The 19,775-nt window shown below is 52.2% G+C and overlaps 1 protein-coding gene across 2 annotated transcripts in view; it reads right to left on the bottom strand.

Moving 5' to 3' along the window:
- LLGL1 (LLGL scribble cell polarity complex component 1) overlaps positions 1–8,932 on the bottom strand; it is a 42,912-nt gene extending 33,980 nt beyond the window's left edge. For both annotated transcript variants that reach the window (XM_032230850.1, XM_032230849.1), the window contains exon 1: positions 8,535–8,932. In XM_032230850.1, the coding sequence (XP_032086741.1) occupies positions 8,535–8,717 (183 nt within the window). In that variant the 5' untranslated portion in view covers positions 8,718–8,932. The remainder of the gene's footprint in view (positions 1–8,534) is intronic.
- Between the last annotated feature and the right edge of the window lie 10,843 nt (positions 8,933–19,775).

The following is a 19,775-nucleotide window of genomic DNA, read 5'->3' on the forward strand; positions in this document are numbered from 1 at the left end:
TCCTTCCCTCTCCCTCCCTTCTTCCTTCCCTCTTCTTCCTTCCTTCCTTTCATCCACTCTTCTTTTTTCTTCAATCCATCCATCCATCCACTCCCCTTCCTCCCATCTCCTTCCCTCCCTTCCTTTCCCCTCCCTTCCTTCTTCCTTCCTTTCATCCATCCACTTTTTTTCTATCCATCCACTCCCCTTCCTCCCATCTCCTTTCCTTCCTTCCTTCTCCCTCCCTTCTTCCCTCCCTCTTCTTCCTTCCTTCCTTTCATTCACCCACTCTTCTTTTTTCTTCAATCCATCCATCCACTCCCCTGCCCTTCCTCCCATCTCTTCCCTCCCTCGCTCCCTTCCCCTAAAACTCAGCAAAACTTCCTGAAGTCCCTTCGGCCCAGGCCTTCTAGGGACGGCCCATTTCCCATAATATTCACCATCCAATGCACAACACCCACCCCTGAAGTGCCAAGGGGGCTCTCCAGAGACCTCCGCCTGGCCTAGTCCTAGAACTCCGAGGCAAATGTCTAACCGAGAATCCCAAGCCATTAAAATAAGAATTCAATTCAATGGACCAGTATGGACCTTGTTCTGATCCTCGTGCAGGTGGGTTTTAAAAGGGACCACAGCCAAGGGAGAGCTACCAGAGCTTGCAAGAAAGGCTGTTTTTCTTTCTCCTTCCTCGCAACCTGGTCTTTTTCAGAAGCCGGTCTATTAAGAAGACATCAAAAACCCCTTGGCTGTGCAAGGTTCACCCCGTCGGCGTTTCGGTCCCTGCAGGGGAGAAGTGCGAGGAGACAGTGCAGCGCACAGCCAATCACCTTGCAACGTGGCAAAAGGTGCACTGCATTTTCCTGCAAAGGTGCGGAGAGGACTGTAGCCGACTAAGGTGCTTCCTGCAAGCCAGGAATTGCGCCAACAAGACTCTGCATCCTGAAGCAAAATCTAAGAGCAGGAAAGAGAGACAACGCTTGGGAGCGCGGGGCAGAAGAATAGAAGATTCTTCTATAGTGAGGAGGGAGGAAGAGAAAGAAAGAGAAGGAGAGAAGGTAGGAAGGAGAAGAAAAAGGGTAGGAGTAGGGAAGAGGTAAGGGAAGGAAGAAGGGGATGGAGACGAGGAAGGAAGGAAGTAGAGAAGGAAGGGAGGGAGAAAAGAAAGAGAAAATAAGGTGAGATGTGGAGGAGAGGTAGGGGAAGAAGAAAGAGGTAAGGAGAGGTGGGTGGGAGGGAGAGAAAGAGAAGGAGAGGAGGGAGGAAGAAAGTAGAGAAGGGAGAGAGGGTGAAAAGAAAGAGGTAAGGAGAGGAGGATGGAAAGGAGGAGGAGAGAGGGTAGGAAGGGGAAGAGGAAGAGCGGGAGTAGGAAAAGGGTACAGGAAGAAGGAAGGGAAAGGAGATGAGGAAGGAAGTAGAGAAGGAAGGGAGGGAGAAAAGAAAAGAAAGAGAAAACAAGGTGGTGTCTTAGCAGGTGCGAAGGCTGGTAAACAAAGCATTCCAAACTATACCTTATAACCTTTTAAATGGAATAATAATAATATAAGAATGGCAAAGAAAAAGAATAACTATGTGAATGTATATCCATAATCTGTATGTAAGAGAATAAATGACAGTAAAAATATAAAGCATAATATAGGTAAATAATATTTGGTCATAAGTAGCTAAGTATAAGTAAATATAGAATAGTACATAAAAATGGATAACGAATAAGGAGATTATGAATGAAAGATAGAAATGTATAGAAGGGAAAACACTAACTGCAAAGAAACCGATTCGGAACTGCGGTATGATATACGATGGAAACTTATTGTTCCTATGTTGTTTTTAAGTCATGTGTTTGTTTCTGTTTGATGTGCTTATGTGTTTTAAAATTAAAAAAAATTATCATCGAAAAAAGAAGATTCTTCTATAGTTCTGCAGCTGCAGGAAATAGGCCAGAGGCATCCATGCGGGTCTCTGCAGTGGCCAGGCCGGCTTCAACACTTCCCTCTCGGGACTGGGGAGCAAAGAGGCAGCCAAGTGGGTGGCGAAGGCCAGATAGGGGAAGTCGTGCCAACCTTCATTGCCACATCGGAGATACGCCTGCCTGCCAGCCAGCCACGCTGGGAGCCTCACAGTCAAGCGTGGGTTGAGTCAAGAGTGCAACCCCCAGTGCATGTTTCCCTTCCAGATCCCGCCTTGATGATGAGCAGGGAAGATGATGGGGCTGCAGATAAGATCTTAGGAGGACCTTCAGCACCTCCAGAATGGGTGAAGAGCAACTTCCTGGTCAGACTGGCACCAGTTCAGAAGGAGAACTGCCTTCCTTCAGAGAAGACGTCCTCCTACATTCTGGACTCAATTCAAGCTCTCCACCCTTGGAGGGAGCCTTCCAGTGGCCCCTTCCCATGTCCAGTCAGCTAAACGGCCCCCCGTTGCTGGACTCCCCCCCCCCACCGGCCAAGTTTGCTCATGTCAAGATCCCTTCCCCCTTGCCCCTCACCAGCCCTCGCACAGCCTGTAGGAAAAGGCCAGAAAGAGGCCACCTCGGCGGCGGAATCGGACATCTCCAGATGTTCTGGCTCTACAGTTGTCCCCACCAACAGCCCCAACGGAAAGGAAGGCAGGGAGTGGTGATCATGGAGCAACATCTGGAAAGCCACACACAGCCAGTCCAGCATCAGAGCCCCCCATCAGAGACAGAAAGCATCTGGTCCTCAAGAAAACGGGGAGCTCCAAAACGCTCCTCTCCACCAAGGGAATGGTCTTTGTGCAGAGGGACCTTCTCAACCACCCAAGGAAAGAGACTCCTTGCCCACAAGGGCTCCACTGGAGGACTCAAGGCAGCCCCTGGCACGCACGCACACACGCACCACAACGGAGAGCAGCCGAGCTCTGCCCCTCCTTGGCCATGAATCTGCCCTCTGCCTGGCATGCTGCCCGCACGGAACCTCCCACAAAACCTGCACCTGTGTTTTCAGTCGCCTGGCAAGCGTGGGAAACCTGTGTCCGAAAACTCTTTGCAGGCAGGAATTCACTGCAAACGCTCAGATTGAGATCGGTTGCCCCTCCCACCCAGGAATATGCCCCCACTTTCCAAAGAGGGAACCAGCCTTGCATTTGCAATGCCCCCCCCACCCAGTTCCAGCTGGCTGGGGGATTCTGGGAATTGAAGTCCACCCATCTTAAATGGCTGGGGGATTCTGGGAGTTGAAGTCCACCCGTCTTAAAACGGCTGGGGGATTCTGGGAGTTGAAGTCCACCCGTCTTAAAACGGCTGGGGGATTCTGGGAGTTGAAGTCCACCCGTCTTAAAACGGCTGGGGGATTCTGGGAGTTGAAGTCCACCCGTCTTAAAACGGCTGGGGGATTCTGGGAGTTGAAGTCCACCCGTCTTAAAACGGCTGGGGGATTCTGGGAGTTGAAGTCCACCCGTCTTAAAACGGCTGGGGGATTCTGGGAGTTGAAGTCCACCCATCTTAAACGGCTGGGGGATTCTGGGAGTTGAAGTCCACCCGTCTTAAAGTCACCAAGTTTGGGAAAGACGGAGAGGGGAGAAGGAGGAACATTCTTATTCTGGGATATTCATTCCCAAAGACTTTTTTTTCTCTTTTTTAAAAGGAAAACTGGGACAGGAGAAGATGCCCTCTTCTCCCCCAGCATCTCCTCAAGCAGACCCGGAGTTGCGAAACCTTTTAGCTGCGTCCAGTGGGCATCCCGGACATAAATTTAGTAACACCCACCCACACACACCCAGGTCACACCCAGATCTTCCCACGGAGCCTGCGCATAGCACTACGTCTCCTGGCTAATCCTACTCGAGGCCTCGCACACCTGGCAGGAGAAATCTTTGGATCGTCTTCTGGACGGGGGAGCGATTAAAAGTCTGACGTCTCCCTTCTGCTATGAGCTCCATGGATACACCAGGAACAGCACAGCCGAGGAAAGGCCTCACACGTTCGCCATCTGCTCGGCACCACTGTGGCAGTCGGGCTGCTCAGTTTTCAACTTTCCTCCAGAGAGGAAAGAAAACGGGGAATCGGCGGCATAGCCTTGCTTTTTTTTTGCAACCATGAGGACTAGGGGCTTGAGTCCCCCGAAGTCTGCATGTGGAGGGGACAAGCATCATTTTAAAAAATCAACTTTGCTAAAGGTAGCCGATCGGCTTCCGAAGAAAGTCAACCAGGACTGTTAGTCAATATTCGGCATCACAAAATAAACTAATCTCAGGTCAACAGCCGAAAAGTCCTCAGCCGATACAACTGGCTGCCTGCGTGTAAAGGGAGACTCAATCACCCGGGCCACACAAATATCTAAAAGATTTGGGGGGGGGGGGAGAAACCCTTGCAGTCACTGTGGGAAGAGTTAGTACATTCAAACGACTCTCGGACTCTTTCCCTAACCAACATTCCACGAAGATGCTCCTTGGAGGGGCATGGAAAACCTCTCACTTTAGTAAGTTTTGGTCCAGTTGCTGCCAGTTAACCTTTTCAGATACAACTTGAAAAAGAAAACCAGCAATCCTCAACTAACCAACATTTAGCAACCATTCAGAGTTACAAAAGGACTGAAAAAGCTCATTCGCAATCAGCCTTTGAAGTTGGCGGCATAGCCAGGATCACCTGGTCAAAATCCAGGCGCCTGGCAAACGGCCGGACGGTTGGAGTGGCCAAAGGGTCACCGCCGGCCATTCGCGACTGTCCCACCCAACCACCACCAAGCACTCAATGGGGGAAGCCAGACTTGCTTAACGACAGCAACGGCTCCCGTAGCAGCGTGGTAAAACAGGTTGTCACATCGGGCGCAACTCTACGGAATAGCAACGAAAATGCGGTCGTAAGTCGAGGATTCCCTGCGGTGCCTTAACGCTGCCTGGATTTCCCCGTCACCCGCTGAACCCCAAGCCACCCAGTCCCCGTTTAGCTGGGAACCATGGGTTGCTGAACCCAGCCCGGGGTGGGTTCAGCTTCCAGGTGCTTCCAGGGCACATGGCCATCCTCTCATCCAGGAAGGCACCAGCCAGGGGAGCCTTTGGTGACCCGCGAAGGGGCCGTGCGCCTGCGGTGTTTGCCCAAGCCCCACGTGCCGCCGGTGGGATCACAGAGCGAGCTGGGCTGAGATCAACAGGCTGCCTGGGAGAGTTCAAAACGATCCTTCCAAGGAACAGGATCAGTCACGCCGCTTCCCGATTCTTCGTATTGGCTGCTGCCACGCAGAGGCTCTCGGGCAAATCCCCAACCTTTTCCACCCCGTCCCGTGTTGCAACACGCAGAGACACCGGAAGGGGCGTCTCTGCTTTGCCAATGCAGGGCGGGGAGAGGGCGGGGGGGGGGCTCGAAATCTTCCCCCAAGATGGGAAACTCGGCTGGCAGATTATTTCATTTTTTTGGCCCTGCAAGGGAGACGCACGCCAGCCTCCCCTTGAGATTGCACTGCACACAGGTGTCTTGGGGTGCAAATATAATTTGGAACCCGCCCTCCCCTCCCTCCCTCCCTCCCCAATTATGCATTCCGGGCGAGGCGACCCCAGCCAGCCCTGAGCTCAACTCCTCCTCCGTCCCAAATCTCACCCGTTGTTTATTGTTTGTTAAATTTATAGGCTGCCCACCAGTTTCCCCACTGAAGCAATGCTGGGATGGGTGATGTTGGAACTGTGGGGGTTGCTGCTGCCACAGCCTACCCCGCAGGGACGTTGTGAGGATTCCCAACAGGGGGGAGAGAAAGGAAAGAGACAAGTCCAGAGAGCACACCAGGAGGAAGGACACGATTGAAATGCAGAGAAATAAAATGCACATCTGCATGGAAGCACAACTGGCTCACAGAGTGTATCGTCCTGCACCAAGGAAAAAAGCAGCAGGAGGGATGAGGGAAGAATGGAATCAGATCCCAGATTTGGGGGGGGGGGGGTGACCTCCAGTTTTCAGTTTCCTGGCCTGCACGGGAGCCGTGTCAAGGCTTAGGCCTAACCAGTGGTGGGATTCAGCCAGTTCGCACTGGCTGAACCGGCTGTTAACTTTCCGAGCAGTTTGGTGAACTGGTTGTGGGAAGAAATCACGAGGGTTGGTGAATTATTTGAAACCCACCACTGGGCCTAACTCGGTTTCTCTCGAGGAAAACAGAGATGAAATCACAATGTCCCTCAAGCAACGTTACTGGGGTGGGGGTGGAGAGGAGGGACACCAGCCGGCCATTCCCAAGAGGGGTGGGTGGGCTTCATGCAGCCCCTATTTTGGATAGCCCCGAATTTGACCCAAAGCGAAGCAGGATGTTTGCCAGGCGCAAACACAGCAGCCGAGGTATCCAAGAGACCGCTTGGATTTCGTTCCCCCCTCCCCAACAACGCAGACCTTGGAAGGCTTCTTCCAAGAGGCCACCAGAGTGTTATTGGAGAGCACGAAAGAGAATAAAAGTAAAGAATGGGAAAAAGGAAGACTGTAAAGTGGGTGGAACTATTAAGAGGAGGGGGGGAAAAACCAGCAAGCAATGGAAATAAATCTTTTGGGCTATCAAGTTTTGAACCCAGCCCAGGCAGTGTATTATCTAATGTCCTCCCCTCCACCCCTAACCGAAATCTTGGCCCAGGCAGCCTGGCTTTCCTCTTCACACCAGAAGAGCGGTTCAAGTGACAAACCAGGAATCCTGGCTGATCCCTGAAGGTGCCAACTGGGGCCATTTAGCCTCCTGAAACTAGCTCTGGCCAACTCTCCAGGCGCTCTGAAGCCCACCACAATCAGGGGAGGCTAAATGCGGGAGGGGGCTCTCTCCCAAGCCTCCAGCAAGCGCACCCACCCTTTGCAAAAACAGAGGCTTTGCAACAAACAGGAGGGAGTTCAAAAGGGGACGGGTGCTTTCCAGCCTCCCCCCACACTCCTCCCGAAATGCTCCAAATTCTGGACAAAAGTGGCCAAACTATTGTGGCTGGGGGAGGGGTGGGGGGGTGAACAGAAGCTGCTCTTCTTGGTACAACTTTTTTTTTTTTTTGACATTTCCAAGTGCCTCACCAGTCCCAATTGGTTGGCACGAATAAGCCGAAGACAAAACACCGTCTTGCAACCAAAATAAAAAAAGAAAGCTTTAAAACTCTACAGAGGAGGAGGAAGAGGAGGAGGAGGAAGAGGAGGAGGGATGAGCTATTTGGGGGCAGAGAAGCATCTCCCCACCCAGGCCAAACATCCCCAAGCACCTTTTAAGACAGATCCTACAGTTGCAGGGTTTTTTTTATTGCTTCCATTCACTCAAAGGGGGAAGGGGCTGAAAAGGAGGGTGGGGAAGGGGCGGGAGGGCTGCAGATGGCCGAGGGAAGGGGGGGGGGAGGCGAACTCCACAGCCTCCTCACAATGGACAGCCGGCCTCCCCCTCTGGACCAAAGGGGCTGGAAAGAGCAGGGAAGCTCCAGAGAAGCCACTCCTGGAAAGCAGCAATAGCGTGGTTTGTGCAATAGTGTGTTTTGTGTGTGTCTGTGTGTGCATGTGAAAGGGGGGCGGGGTTGGAAGCTGGGGTGGGTGGGAGGGGGGGGGGAGATGCTGGGTCTGTTCCTTTCTCAGCCCAGAGTCAGATGGATGCTGGCTTTTGGGGTGAGAGAGCCGGTAAAAGTTGCTCTTTAGCAAAGGAAGGAGGTCCCAAGCCACCCCTCCCTGGACGAGGAGGAGGAGAAGAGAGAAAGGAGGAGAGAGACACCTTTGCTGGGAGCGAGAGCGCGTGGGAAGGGAGGGAAGGGGAGAAGGAGAAGGGAAGAAGACAGCTACACAAACACAGAGACACACAACAGCACACATTGGCGGTCCTCCCAAGCTTCATGGATGGGCTATGCCAGGAACACAAAGCCCATCTAGGCTGGGGGAGTTCCCCCCTCCCGTGGAGAGGCATGTAGCTGCTGCCTCCTCAGGCTGTGCCCCCCTCCCCGAAGCCCCCATGCCCGGCCCTCCTTTCCTTTCCTTTTAAGCCCCCCACCCACCCTGAAAGGACCCTGCCTCTCTCGGCGCCCCCTCCCTTGGGCTCTCACCCCTGCAAGGAGGGAGGGAGGGAGGGAGGAGCAGCCCCAGATGCAAACAATTGGGGGGGGGAAACAAGCACATGCAAAAGGGGCAGTGGGGGGGGTCTTCTCCCCAGCACCCCTTTCTTCCTGGAGACGCAGCATTTAAAAACTGCCTCCCCCTCCCCTTTTAGGGGGGGAAGGGTGGGCTAGTTCAGCTCTCTCCCCCCCCCCAGCCACCAAGCCCCTCGCGCCAAAGAGAGCAAATCCCACAGCCAAGAAAAGGCCCGGCTTCTCTCGCCCCCTCCCCATTTTCCCCCCAAGCCCCGAAGGCGGAGGGAAGCCGCCCGCCTTGGAGCGCGTCCCATCTCCCGCCCCCGTCCCCAATTCCAGCCCCAGGACCCCTCACGCCGACCAAGAGCCGTCGCCCCCTCCCCTCCCTCCCTCCCTCCTCCACTGCCCGCCTGCTTCAACCAGGCGCCCCCCACCCACCCACCCAGAGGCGCGGGGACCCCCTCCCCTCCGCTTCCCCGGGCCGGCAGGGGATGCTGGGGCCGCGGAGGAGCGCGGCGGGGCTGGCCGGGGCTGATGGGTCGGGGGGTGCCCACCTTGTTGAAGGCGTAGATGTCCTGCTTGAGCTTCTCCCGCTGGGGGTCGTGGCCCTGGCGGCGGAAGCGAAACTTCATCATCTTGCCGAGGGGCGCGGGGGGCGCGGGGCGAGGCGGCCAGGCGGGGGGCGCGGCGGCGCTTCCCCCATGCAGCAGCGGCGGCGGCGGCGGCGCCCTCCGCATCCAGCAGGGCGAGGAGCGCAGATGCGCCCCGGTGGCGGGAGCAGCAGAAAAAGGAGCGGCGGCGGCGGCGGCGGCGGCTGGGCGGGGGGCTCCTGCCGCTGGGGAGGGGCGGGGGGGAGCGAGGGGGGCCGGTCCCAGCCAATCAGCGCGTCCCGCGGGAGCCGAGACCCCGGCCAGACAATAGGCTGCCGACGAGCGCGAGGAGCAGACGGGCGGGGAGGGGAGGGGGAGGAGGAGGAGGAGGAGGAGGAGGGAGGTGATCCCGCCCCGCCCCTCCTTTCCAGCTGTGCCTTGCACTGCTGCGCTCCCGCCGCCTGCCGGGAAATGTAGTCCTGAGAAAGGAGGCTCTTCGGAGCGCGGGGCTGGTCCGAGGGGTCCTTGGTGCGCTCTCAATGGGGGGGTGGGTTGCTTTGCTTGCAGACGTTTCGTGACCCAACTGGGCATCATCGTCAGTGCTAGGAGGGAGGGGGGGTTGTAGAGTGGAAGAGGAGGGCTGTGCGGTCTCCTTGGTGCTCTCTGTGCTCCGGGGGTTTCCTTGCAGACGTCTCATGGCCCAACAAGGCGACATCATCGGTGTTAGAAGAGAGGAGGAAGAGGAGGAGGAGGAAGAGAAGGAGAAGGAAGGACTGGGGGTGGTGGTCCTTGGTGGTCTCGAGCTTAGGTGGGTTTCCTTGCAGAGGTTTCATCATGGCCCAACTAGGGAACATCCATCTAGCCCAGAGGTCTTCAAACCTGGTAACTTTTAAGACTTGTGGACTTCAACTCCCAGAATTCTCCAGCAGCAAAGTTGCTTCTCTCCCCCTCCCTTTGCCAGCTGCACATCTGGATGGATGCCTTCCAACATCTGGGTTGGAAGGGACCTCGGAGGTCAAAGGTTTGTGTGTATTAAGTGTATAGATGGGACATAAATTCCTTTTTGGGCAGATCCACTCCGGATATTATAAGTCTCTTTTGTCCAGAATTTTTCAATCTTGGCATCTTTAAGATGGATGGACTTCAACTCCCAGAACTCCCCTTGCTGGCTGGGGAATTCTGGGAGTTGAAGTCCACCAAGACTGCACCCTGTAGTCCTTTTTTAAAAATTTCCCAATAAGTTCCAGTGCCTATTTACAAGTACTGGGAGCATCATTACGCTGTAAGGAAAAAGGAATGTGGCAAAATTAAAAGGCTTCTACGTGGGAGCCAAGAATGTGTAGGAACTTCCAGTAACATCTCAAACATGGCTGCAGCCTCCATCCTCCAATTCCCACGGAGCACTTAGTCATAATGTGGGCTGGTTTCGTTCTGGCACCGCACCACACGTCTCCTGTCAAACTAGCAAGTTGGAGAGGCACTCAAAAACCATCCAGCTAAAGTGAAACGCGCAGGATTCAGTCTCTCTTATTCCGACATGTAGATGTTTAGGGGCCTAAAAAGTAAAACTGCCTCTAATCTGGTATGTTTCTAGAGGGTGAGAAAGCGGGAGGGGATCGGCCATTCTTGGCTACCCAAGTTTCATGCTGGGCTGGACAACCAATTCTGCTTTAGCTTTCCAGAGGAAACACATCAGCGTAATGAATTGGCAGCTGTCCCTTGTTGTCTTCATTTAACTAGCTGGATTCATTTTTTTGGCTGGGCCAGCCAGTTTTCCTTCAAACCAACCAGAGTTTACCTTTAAAGGATCTTGGCCACAAGTGGAAAACAGGTTCAGCCAGGGGCAATTTCCTTTGATTAATCCCCCACGCCTTGACACCAGCTGATTTTCTTTCCCCACGGAACCTGTAGGCATTTCGTTTTTCCTTCCCATGTGATCTGTGACTGCAAACACTGATGATGATCCTTCCCCCCTCCCACTTTTTTTCCCCTCTGGTTAGAAGCGGAAGGTTTTTATTAAATATCTTTTCTGCCTCTTTGTGCTTTCAAGGCTCCTGAAGATGAGCAAGCTTGGAGGAATTTGGCAAGTGAATGTCTAATTTAAAGGGCCCCTCTTTTGAGAGAGAGAGAGATGGACATTTAGAAATACAAATAAATATAAATAATAAATTAGAGGGCCAGTTTTCCAAGTGGCCATCGTGGTTTCATACTTTGGGCAAGCTTGGTAAGACCCAGAATATCTAATGAGCATGTCACACAATCTGTTTGTGAAATGCTGGAGTATCGAGTCATTTGTAAATATAACCATTATGTGACTTTAGCTTTCCAAACTTTTGACCCACTATCGTTAAGCTTCATCTCACATCTACCACTATTTTCCAGATGCTGTCACGTTGCACAGCTGCTGAACCAGATTTCTTCCTCTTGTTCCCAACAGTATTTCCACATTCTTTCAGTCTCCTCAACTGACCATCTTCTATCCTGGATTCACTAAACCAAGGATGAGATTCCCGGGTTGTGGAAGCGGCTCTGCTTTTCCAAACATTGCTGTCGTGGCTTCCCTCTCTAGCAGAGCCACCGTTCCAAGGGATTTAAATTGCACTGCAGTGGAAAAAGTATAATTAGGAACATTTGCCTTTGCAGACAAGGGAGCATCTGGTGCTCGGTTCTTTCCAACAGGCCCGCATCTACACCTGGTGTAAATCATCTCTTTGTAAGCCGAGTAAATTACAGGGGAGGCTTTAGCAATAAAAGGGGCTCTTCGCAGGATCCACTTTGTAAGCAGTGTAAGTTATTGTAGTCAAAGGTCTAGAACAGGATGGTGTCTTGGCTTACCTGGGACGGAGGTGATTGCTGGAAAACCAGGGAGAATTGTTTCACACATGCTTGAGGAGGAGGAAAGAGAGGCAGGCTGGCTGCAAACTGACTCTATGAAGAAAGTAGCAAGCATCAGATACCAAAATATCATTTATCTTCTTTGATTTCTGCAGCAGTCCAAGAAAGCATCCCACCTTTAGGGCTGAGGTCACACAACACCCTGAGCTTCCAACCAGGTTTTACTTCTGGCTTAGCAGGCTGTGTGAATCCTGCTAACTGTGCTGGGTTCAATAAACCGTGGTCAAAAGAATGGCTTGGTGAGTTGGGCAAACACAACTGGTGTCTCTGGCACGCCAGGGCCGAGTGGCGCCGGGGAGAGAGTTGACAAGACTGGGGGTGACTTGGTCCAAACAACATCTGGATTCATTAACAGGCAGCTTCGTGTGCCTGGAGGAGGCCTGAAGATCCGCCTCCACTCCAGAAAATCTGGAACATGAAAGTCCCTACCTTCTGTCCCATCAGGGTTAAAGGAGGCCTTGCCCGGAATGTGAGTTGGGCTCTTTATTTGATATTTCAAGATAAGCCGGCTTGGTTTTATTTGGCAGGATGGAAAAGGAAGAGCTGGATGTGTGGTTTTGTGCTGTGGGGTGTGGTTTGTTGTTGTAGTCTTCGGCTTGCCTTTCGCACCCAAAGACCGAGGACTTTAACAGGGGAAACGGGGGGTCTAGGGCAGTGTTTCTCAACCTTGGCCACTTGAAGATGTCTGGACTTCAACTCCCAGAATTCCCCAGCCAGACATCTTCAAGTGGCCAAGGTTGAGAAACACTGGTCTAGGGTACCACATAAGGCAGGAGTAGGCAGCTATTGCAATTTTACCACCTTTGGACTTCAACTCCCAGGATTCTAGGAATTAAAATCCACAGGTCCTAAAGGTGACATTGTCACCCACCCCCTCATATAAGGCTCCCCTCGGATCTCTGCCAAATCCCCCTCCCCAAGTCCCGTCAAAAAACAAGGGCTGTTCGCAATTAACCGAGCAGCTAACGAGCTGCTCGGAAGGGATGATTCATTCACTGGGCCAGATCTACAGACAACCAGTTCGACGACAACAACATGCTTCGGCGGCGGGAGATCCAGCCGGCTGCTGGTTGCGCAAGCAAAATCAAGGCCATCTTGGGATCCTCATCTGGAACGGGAAGAAGGCGTTCCTGCGGGAAAAGACCGCGGAGGGCCGGGATGTCAGGCAAGGAAGCAGGAAGCACAGGAGTTTTAAAAAGGTTTTGTTGTGTTCGTATGTCTGTCTTTGGCTCATCTCGCGCAGTGATGCAAAACAACAACAACAACAACCCTTTGCTGGGAGTCAGGCAAAGGTAGGACAAGCAGCCAACACATCTGCACCCCTAAAGGAGCGCATTTCAAATGGCAGAGACGATGCCACAGATGTCGAAGCGAGCATGCATCCTTCCAGATTTTGACGCTGTTGCAACACCGAGAGATTGCAGTTTGCTTCCGGCTCTTGTTAACCCACGTCGGTCTTTTCTGCCGGGCCAATGTCTGTTCACTTCCAGTATTTCCCTTTCTTGAACCCACCTCCCACCCAACCAGATGTGCAGTTTCTGGGTACAAAACAAGCCTCTTGCGTATGATTCAACGCCACCCGGCTCTCCAGTCAGCAGTTCGGAGAGTGTCGACACAGCATTGAAGTCGCCGCGGAAGGGAACAAGCGGCCTTGAGTGTCTGTATCATGAGGACAGTGACCTGCTGGGAAGGGCTGCTACTCAGAGTTTGTGACGGAGGACCAGAGTGGGGCAAGGGGGGGTGGGAGGAAACAGGGTGGGGAGGGGGTGTTTGCTGCTTAGGAGCACATCAAGGCATCAAGGGCCCAGCTAAGGGTCCTGGCGCAAAGCAGGAAATCCAGCAGCAAATTTGCAGGCCTCGAGAGACCAGTTGATGCCCTTGAATGAAGCCTCCATGTCCACATGCAGTCTACCTCAGGGTAGCCGTTTCTGGAGAGGAACCCAAGGAGGTGAACAAGCTACAAGGACAGAGAGTAGCAGTAAGCCAGGATATTTGTGAGCCGAGGTGGCGCAGTGGTTAGAGTGCAGTACTGCAGGCCACTTTAGCTGACTGTGATCTGCAGTTCAGCGGTTCAAATCTCACCGGCTCAAGGTCGACTCAGCCTTCCATCCTCCCGAGGTGGGTGAAATGAGGACCCGGACTGTGGGGGCAAGTTGCTGACTCAATTTGCTAAAAAAATTGTAAACCGCTTAGAGAGAGCTGAAAGCCCTATGAAGCGGTATATAAGTCTAATAAGTAAATAAATAAATAAATAAATTTGTCAGCAGCAATTGTGCTTAATTGGGAAAAGACCACCAATGATAAGATGTCCTCTGGGATGCCTCACATCACGTTGTAAATCCCGTTGCCTGAAGTACCTGAATTCACATGTAAGGATGCTGCAATGGTTATAAGTACGAGGACTGGCCATAAGTCAATGTTCAGTGCTGCTGCAACTTTGAACACCCACAGGTCTTAAAAGCTGCCACGGTTGGGCTTTCCTGGAGGAGAACTAGGGAGTTCCCGTGTAGTGTCTGCAGGGATACAGTGGGAGACGGACCCTTTCACGGGGCCTACAACGGGGCTCCTGGTGGGAGGGCAGGCCGGCTGAGCCCCCCGTGAATACAGAACATTTATCGAAGAAATAACAGAGAAACAGAGTGTGGCGGGACAACAGGATGGTTTCTGCAGCCAGAGAGAGCAGATGGGAGCTGAGCAGCATTCCTGTGGCTGCAGCTGGGCATCAGATGTTGAGAGAGACACATCAACCATCTTGCTCCTTGCAAGAGGAGGTGGGCACGCAGCCCCCCCCCCCGAGACACGTACCTTTATTTTTCCTGCCCAGATCTCTACGGGCATCCTTAGGAACAAACCTATCCTGGGTTTATTTTATTTCCATTAAGGCAAGAAACAACAGATGGAAACTGGTCGAGGAGAGAAGGAACCTGGAATTGAGAAGCTTCCTAACAAGAGAAGACGATTAACCAGTGGAACGACTGGCCTCCAGAAGTTGTGTGTGCTCCACCACTGGAGGTTTTTAAGAAGAGACTGGCTGGAATGATATAGGGTCTCCTGCTTGAGCAGCGGGATGGACTAGAAGACCTCCAAGGCCCCTCCCAGCTCTATTATGATTGCTTATCCTTAAACTGAGTTCAGGAGCCACTGAAAGGGGCAAACTCCCCCCCCCCAACGATGCTGCTTTGAGGGGGCTTAAGAGGTCCAGCCTGTTGACGCTGCCTCAGTAGCTTCAGCTACACGTGTGTCAAAGCAACCGTTTGTTCCACTGCAGCTGGGAGATGCTGGCTGACAATCGCTCCTCTGTGCTTGCGATGGCAAAGATTTCCCAGGGCACGGGTGCCTGGCGTAAGCAGGGCAGAGTGGCGGGGAGAGGGGGGGCCAGCCTGAGAAAAGCAGGGGGCCTCCCCTGTCGAAAAGAACAGGGGCCCCCTTCCAACCATGCGTGGCTTTATTCCGAGGAGACCCACGCCATCCCTAACAGCCAGGCACCTTCAAGGCCTAATTTGGAGAGAGGCCATGTTAGCAATAGCAGTTAGACTTATATACCGCTTCATAGGGCTTTCAGCCCTCTCTAAGCGGTTTACAGAGTCAGCATATTGCCCCCAACAACAATCCGGGTCCTTATTTTACCCACCTCAGAAGGATGGAAGGCTGAGTCAACCCTGAGCCGGTGAGATTTGAACAGCCGAACTGCAGAACTGCAGTCAGCTGAAGTAGCCTGCAGTGCTGCACTCTAACCACTGCGCCACCTCGGCTCAATCAATGTTGGCAGAAGACCAGGCACCAGGTGGGGAAGGGCACCTGTGTGGGCGAGGTGCCTCCTCCCACCAGGATGGAGAAATGTGCCAGGAAAGGGTGAACGGAGACAGTAAACTGGGGACTCTCTAAATGTAAGGATGGGATGTGCCTGCCCAGGTTAAAATTTCAAGCTTTTAAAGAAACGATTTCTAAGAGGCGGCCAGCCCCATAGAAGGGACTGAGGGGAAGGTTGTGAAACATTGGTATACTGTACTCTTCCCCAAACAAAGATAAAAGATGAAAGGGACATCTGTTTGGAGAGCAAAGGCAGAATAGAAATAGTTCTGTAAATAAACTTTCCTTGGCAAGTTTAAATATAGCGACAGCTTTGGTTTTTCCTGCAGAATTAATTGTGTTAGTCACAGGGGCAGGATCCTCATCTGCTCCCTCTGTTATTTGGAGGCTCAGCCACTGTGGGATGCCAGAGTCCCCCTCTCTGAGTCTGGCAGTAGTGGGGAGAAAGGATTTGCCTTCTTCCCCTTCCACGTTTCATGGCCATGTTCAAAAAATTGCCTCCTGCAAATCTGGGCCATCATCCGACCAACGTTCCAATTTTCCCCGTCGCAGCTTAAGGCTTCCTAGGACTAAGAGTGGAACGCCGGGTGTGCAAATCAAAACTGCTCCCAAGTTTCTTTTTTATTTGCACTGTTGCACATCGTCCTATTCTTCGCTTCCTTTCCAGCCTTCAGCCTGGCATTCTGCACCACCTTGTGGGTTGAGAGAAAAATGCAAAAACCCAAAGGCTGCTTTTGCCCGTTTTAAGGTCCAGCTTTCACGAAAGGGAAACTGCCTGGGTGCCCGTTGCAAAACCAGGAGGGCTGGGAAAATTTTATTCGACAAGGCAGGAGAAAGTACCGAAAGTGAAACTTCAAACGGCAGGCTAAGAGAAGGATTCGGGGAAAAAAAACAACAACACTTTACTGGATATACGAAGGAAAACTGGACAAAGTTTTCAATTTTAAAAGGGGAATGCCAATGAGAAGGCAAGGGAATTTGTCATGGAAAATGCTTTCCTGATCCGATGTATGAAGAAGCTTGTCATAAAACCCTGAAGAAATCTCGGCTTCTCCGAGAAAAAGGAGAAATCAAGTCCTACAAGAACATTTGATTGATTGAAGGAGCCTGTTTTGAAGTAAAAGGAGTCGGTTTACTTGATCAAGACGAAAACATTTGTGCGCAACGTTTTGGAAACCCTTTGTGGAAGTTTTGCTGACTCTTAGGATTGAAAAGTTGGTTTACAGATTCGCTTGTAGGTGAGCGCCAGGATGTGGGATGAAGAGAGATCTGTTTAACCTTAAAGGGGGGCGAAGGAGAGCTTTTAAATTTGTCAATACTTCTTGTGATGAAGGTTGGAAGTCACAGGCCTTAGATCCTTTATAATATTTTTCTTTTTTCCACTTTTCATTCATTCTTTCCAATCTCTTCTGCTTGTATTATTTTTTTTACTATGGTAATTAAGTATTACGGTTAGCATAAGAAACCCATCGAAAACTTTCAAAGCATAAACAAGTGTTGAACTAGCATCGCACAATTAAAAACAAACAAAAACACCGTTCCAAACACCGAAAGTCAATCAAGTGGTGCTTTCAGCTTTTATTTAGTTAAATGCAGCATTCTATACAAGAAAAAAAAAATCAAACCCTTGACAGGGAACTATATTTCTTCCTAAATCAACCCGAATTAAAAGATTTCTCCCCAAATACACTGTACGGAAAATAATCTCTCCCTCCCCCCCAACCCCATTTGCCACTCAAGTACAGTTATTTTATGTATCCCAAACTTCAGAACTGTACAATTTGTTTACAAATCACACTTTTTTTCCTATGAAAAATTTTACCAAAAAAAATATTGCCACTTATTTTATTTGTAACAAAACAATTAGATTTTTTATTTATTTATTTTAAAAAACACAAAAAAAAGTCAGCCAGAACTTTTATTTTTAAAGTGTGTGCTTGGAAGGAAACGGGTGGTGCTAGGAGAGAAAACCCAGGTGCATTTTAAAGCAAAATAAAAAAAAAAAAGTCTTAGCTCGTGACGCGGGTTCAACACCCCCTGGGAAAAAGCTAAACCAGCCACCCCAGTTGTGCCAATTCCAGGTTTCAGCAACAGTTTGGGCATGATTGACAGGCTAAGGCAGGATCCTTTTTCCGGGGAGGCTCCTCTGAAACCTCACACTAACAGCACTAAAACCGGGATTTGGGTTCTCCTTCGGAGGTCTCCCAACTCGCACAACGGAGTGTTTCCCTTGGAGCATCAGCCTCGTTCAACCAAACCAACCAACAAAGGGGAGGAGGTGGGCGGGGGGTGGGGTGGGGAGATCTATAGGGAAAGGAAAGAGCATGCGTAGAGACCCCCCCCCCTCCTGTTCAACTGTCTGCAGGCTGTTCCAAGAATATCAAGCCTTGGGGGACGCAGATGTCGGCCACTGCGGTGTTGGTGGAGCTCCCGGGGAGATGCAGCCAGGTGCAAGGACCAGATAAGGCCACGGGTCTACTATCAAAGTCGCCCAGATGCTCGGAGAAGCCACCTACGCATTTTATTCCCACCTCCTGGCAGGAAAGGCTTCAGGGGGGAGGCCGAAAGAAATAAAATAAAACCGAATAAAAACAAAGCAGCAGATCTAGCTAACAACAAGCTCCTTCTGCTTTCTCAGCTGACCTGGCCCTGGCCGTGAGAAACAACCCTCCAGCCAAAACATTAAAAACTAAAAACGGGACCGGGGGGGGGGGGGGCGGCCGACCTTCCCACCAAGCCAGCTGTTCCCAGGGTAGAAGATTCCGCTTTTGCTCAAGGTCCGGGGATTCCCTGCCGGGAAAGGCTGAGCTAGGCTGGGCTGCTGGGCAAAGAGACACAACGCGGCCACTTCAAAGCCCCAGAGGGAGAAGGTTCAAAACACCAGAAGGCCAAAATGCCCGTCTTGGCTTAGTCAGAATTCCAAAACTGGCCGCTCTCTGCAAAGAGCCAAGCGGAAATGCCTGAATGTATTCCGAGATACCAAATCCTACCCCGGCCGTAAGGTGCTGATCAGAGCCATTTCCAGGACCTGCCAGGGATGGTGGGAGAATACTCCCCACCGTGGCCGCTTGAGGATGGGGGGGGGGACGGGGACTTCAGCTCCCGGAATTCCCCAGCCAGCCAGAATTCTGGGAGTTGAAGTCCACGCATCTTCAAGCAGCCCAGGTTGAGGCGTGCGGGGTTAGGTCTTCTGCTTCACTCACCTAGGCAGGTACGCGAGACGAGAAAGGGGGGGGGGCTCCTTCTCCCAACACAATTCTCTCGGCTCCCCGGCGGCAGTCGCACAATCAACAAAAGGAGACGCACAAGGAGGTGCTTCAAAGCCACCAATGGGACAAACTTTGCTCTCTGCTCTGGAAGACAGGAAGGAAGGAAGGACCTTCTCACATCCCAAAGCCCATTCCTGATCAGCAGGCACTCAGATCACAGCCGCAGGGAAAACGGCATCTCCACCTCCCGAGTAGAACAGAGCAAAGAGGGAAATCCAGGCTTGATTTCCCTGAAAGCTCCCTCTGTCGGAGGCTAAGCGAGGGCTGGTGTTTGGTGGCGACCTTACCTTGTCGTGCAGGTAGAACAGGCAATAAAATCACGGAAGGTGAGGTTGGCAGGCAGAGACATGGGGATTATTGGCAGGACGCCTCAGAGGGGGGGGGTAGAGAACCGGACTGATTATGCCACCTAACCTCCCCTCCTGCCTGGGGCAGAAGGACCTTCCCGCTTCCCACGTGGGGCAAAGCTCCATCCTTGTTCACCAGGAAATAGCTCAGGTTAATAGACAGGTGTCCAACCGTGGCAACTTTAAGACCTGTGGACTTCAACTCCCAGAGTGGCTGGTTGGGGAATCCTGGGAGCCGAAGCCCACGAGTCTCAGGGGTGCCAAGGCTGGAGACTCCAGACCGAAGAGGACCAAGAGCCGAGAACAGCTCCACCCTCGGCCTCTGGAGTATCAATGCTTTCTAATAACTGACCACCTGGCTTGAAGGACCGAGGACAGCTGCCTAAGGCTGACTTTCAGGCATCGGAAGCAACAGCAATGTTAATAAAAATTCTTTGCTAAAACATGGGCACGAGAGCAGCGAAGAGACCCCCCCTCCCCCTAGCTCAACAGGTCATTATCCTCTTCTCCCCGATGCTGGAATTGCAGCCCCCCGTGCTGTTAGTGTGAAGAACCTGGGGTTTCTGGGCAAGCGCCCCCCCCCCCACCTCCCTTAAAAGAGCCCTCCAGCAGCAGCAGAGCCAAGGTGGGACTGCCGGACCACAGAAAGAAAACAGGCTAAATTCTTAGCAGCAGCAGCAGCAGCGCAGGGAAACACGGGTGCCTTGCTAGCCCAAGCAAGGGAGGGAACGGGGAAATGTTATGGCATCGAACAGGACACACAAAAACGGGGAAAAGGGGGGGGGGGGCTGGGAGGGAGAGAGGGGTGGGGGGAATAAACCCTGACACTAAAGTGCAACATGTCCTATACGCTTTGCCGTCCGGTGTTGTCGAGAGGAGTCGGA

The sequence above is a fragment of the Thamnophis elegans genome, chromosome 14, assembly GCF_009769535.1.
Source record: "Thamnophis elegans isolate rThaEle1 chromosome 14, rThaEle1.pri, whole genome shotgun sequence".
In the NCBI taxonomy this organism is placed as follows: domain Eukaryota; kingdom Metazoa; phylum Chordata; class Lepidosauria; order Squamata; family Colubridae; genus Thamnophis; species Thamnophis elegans.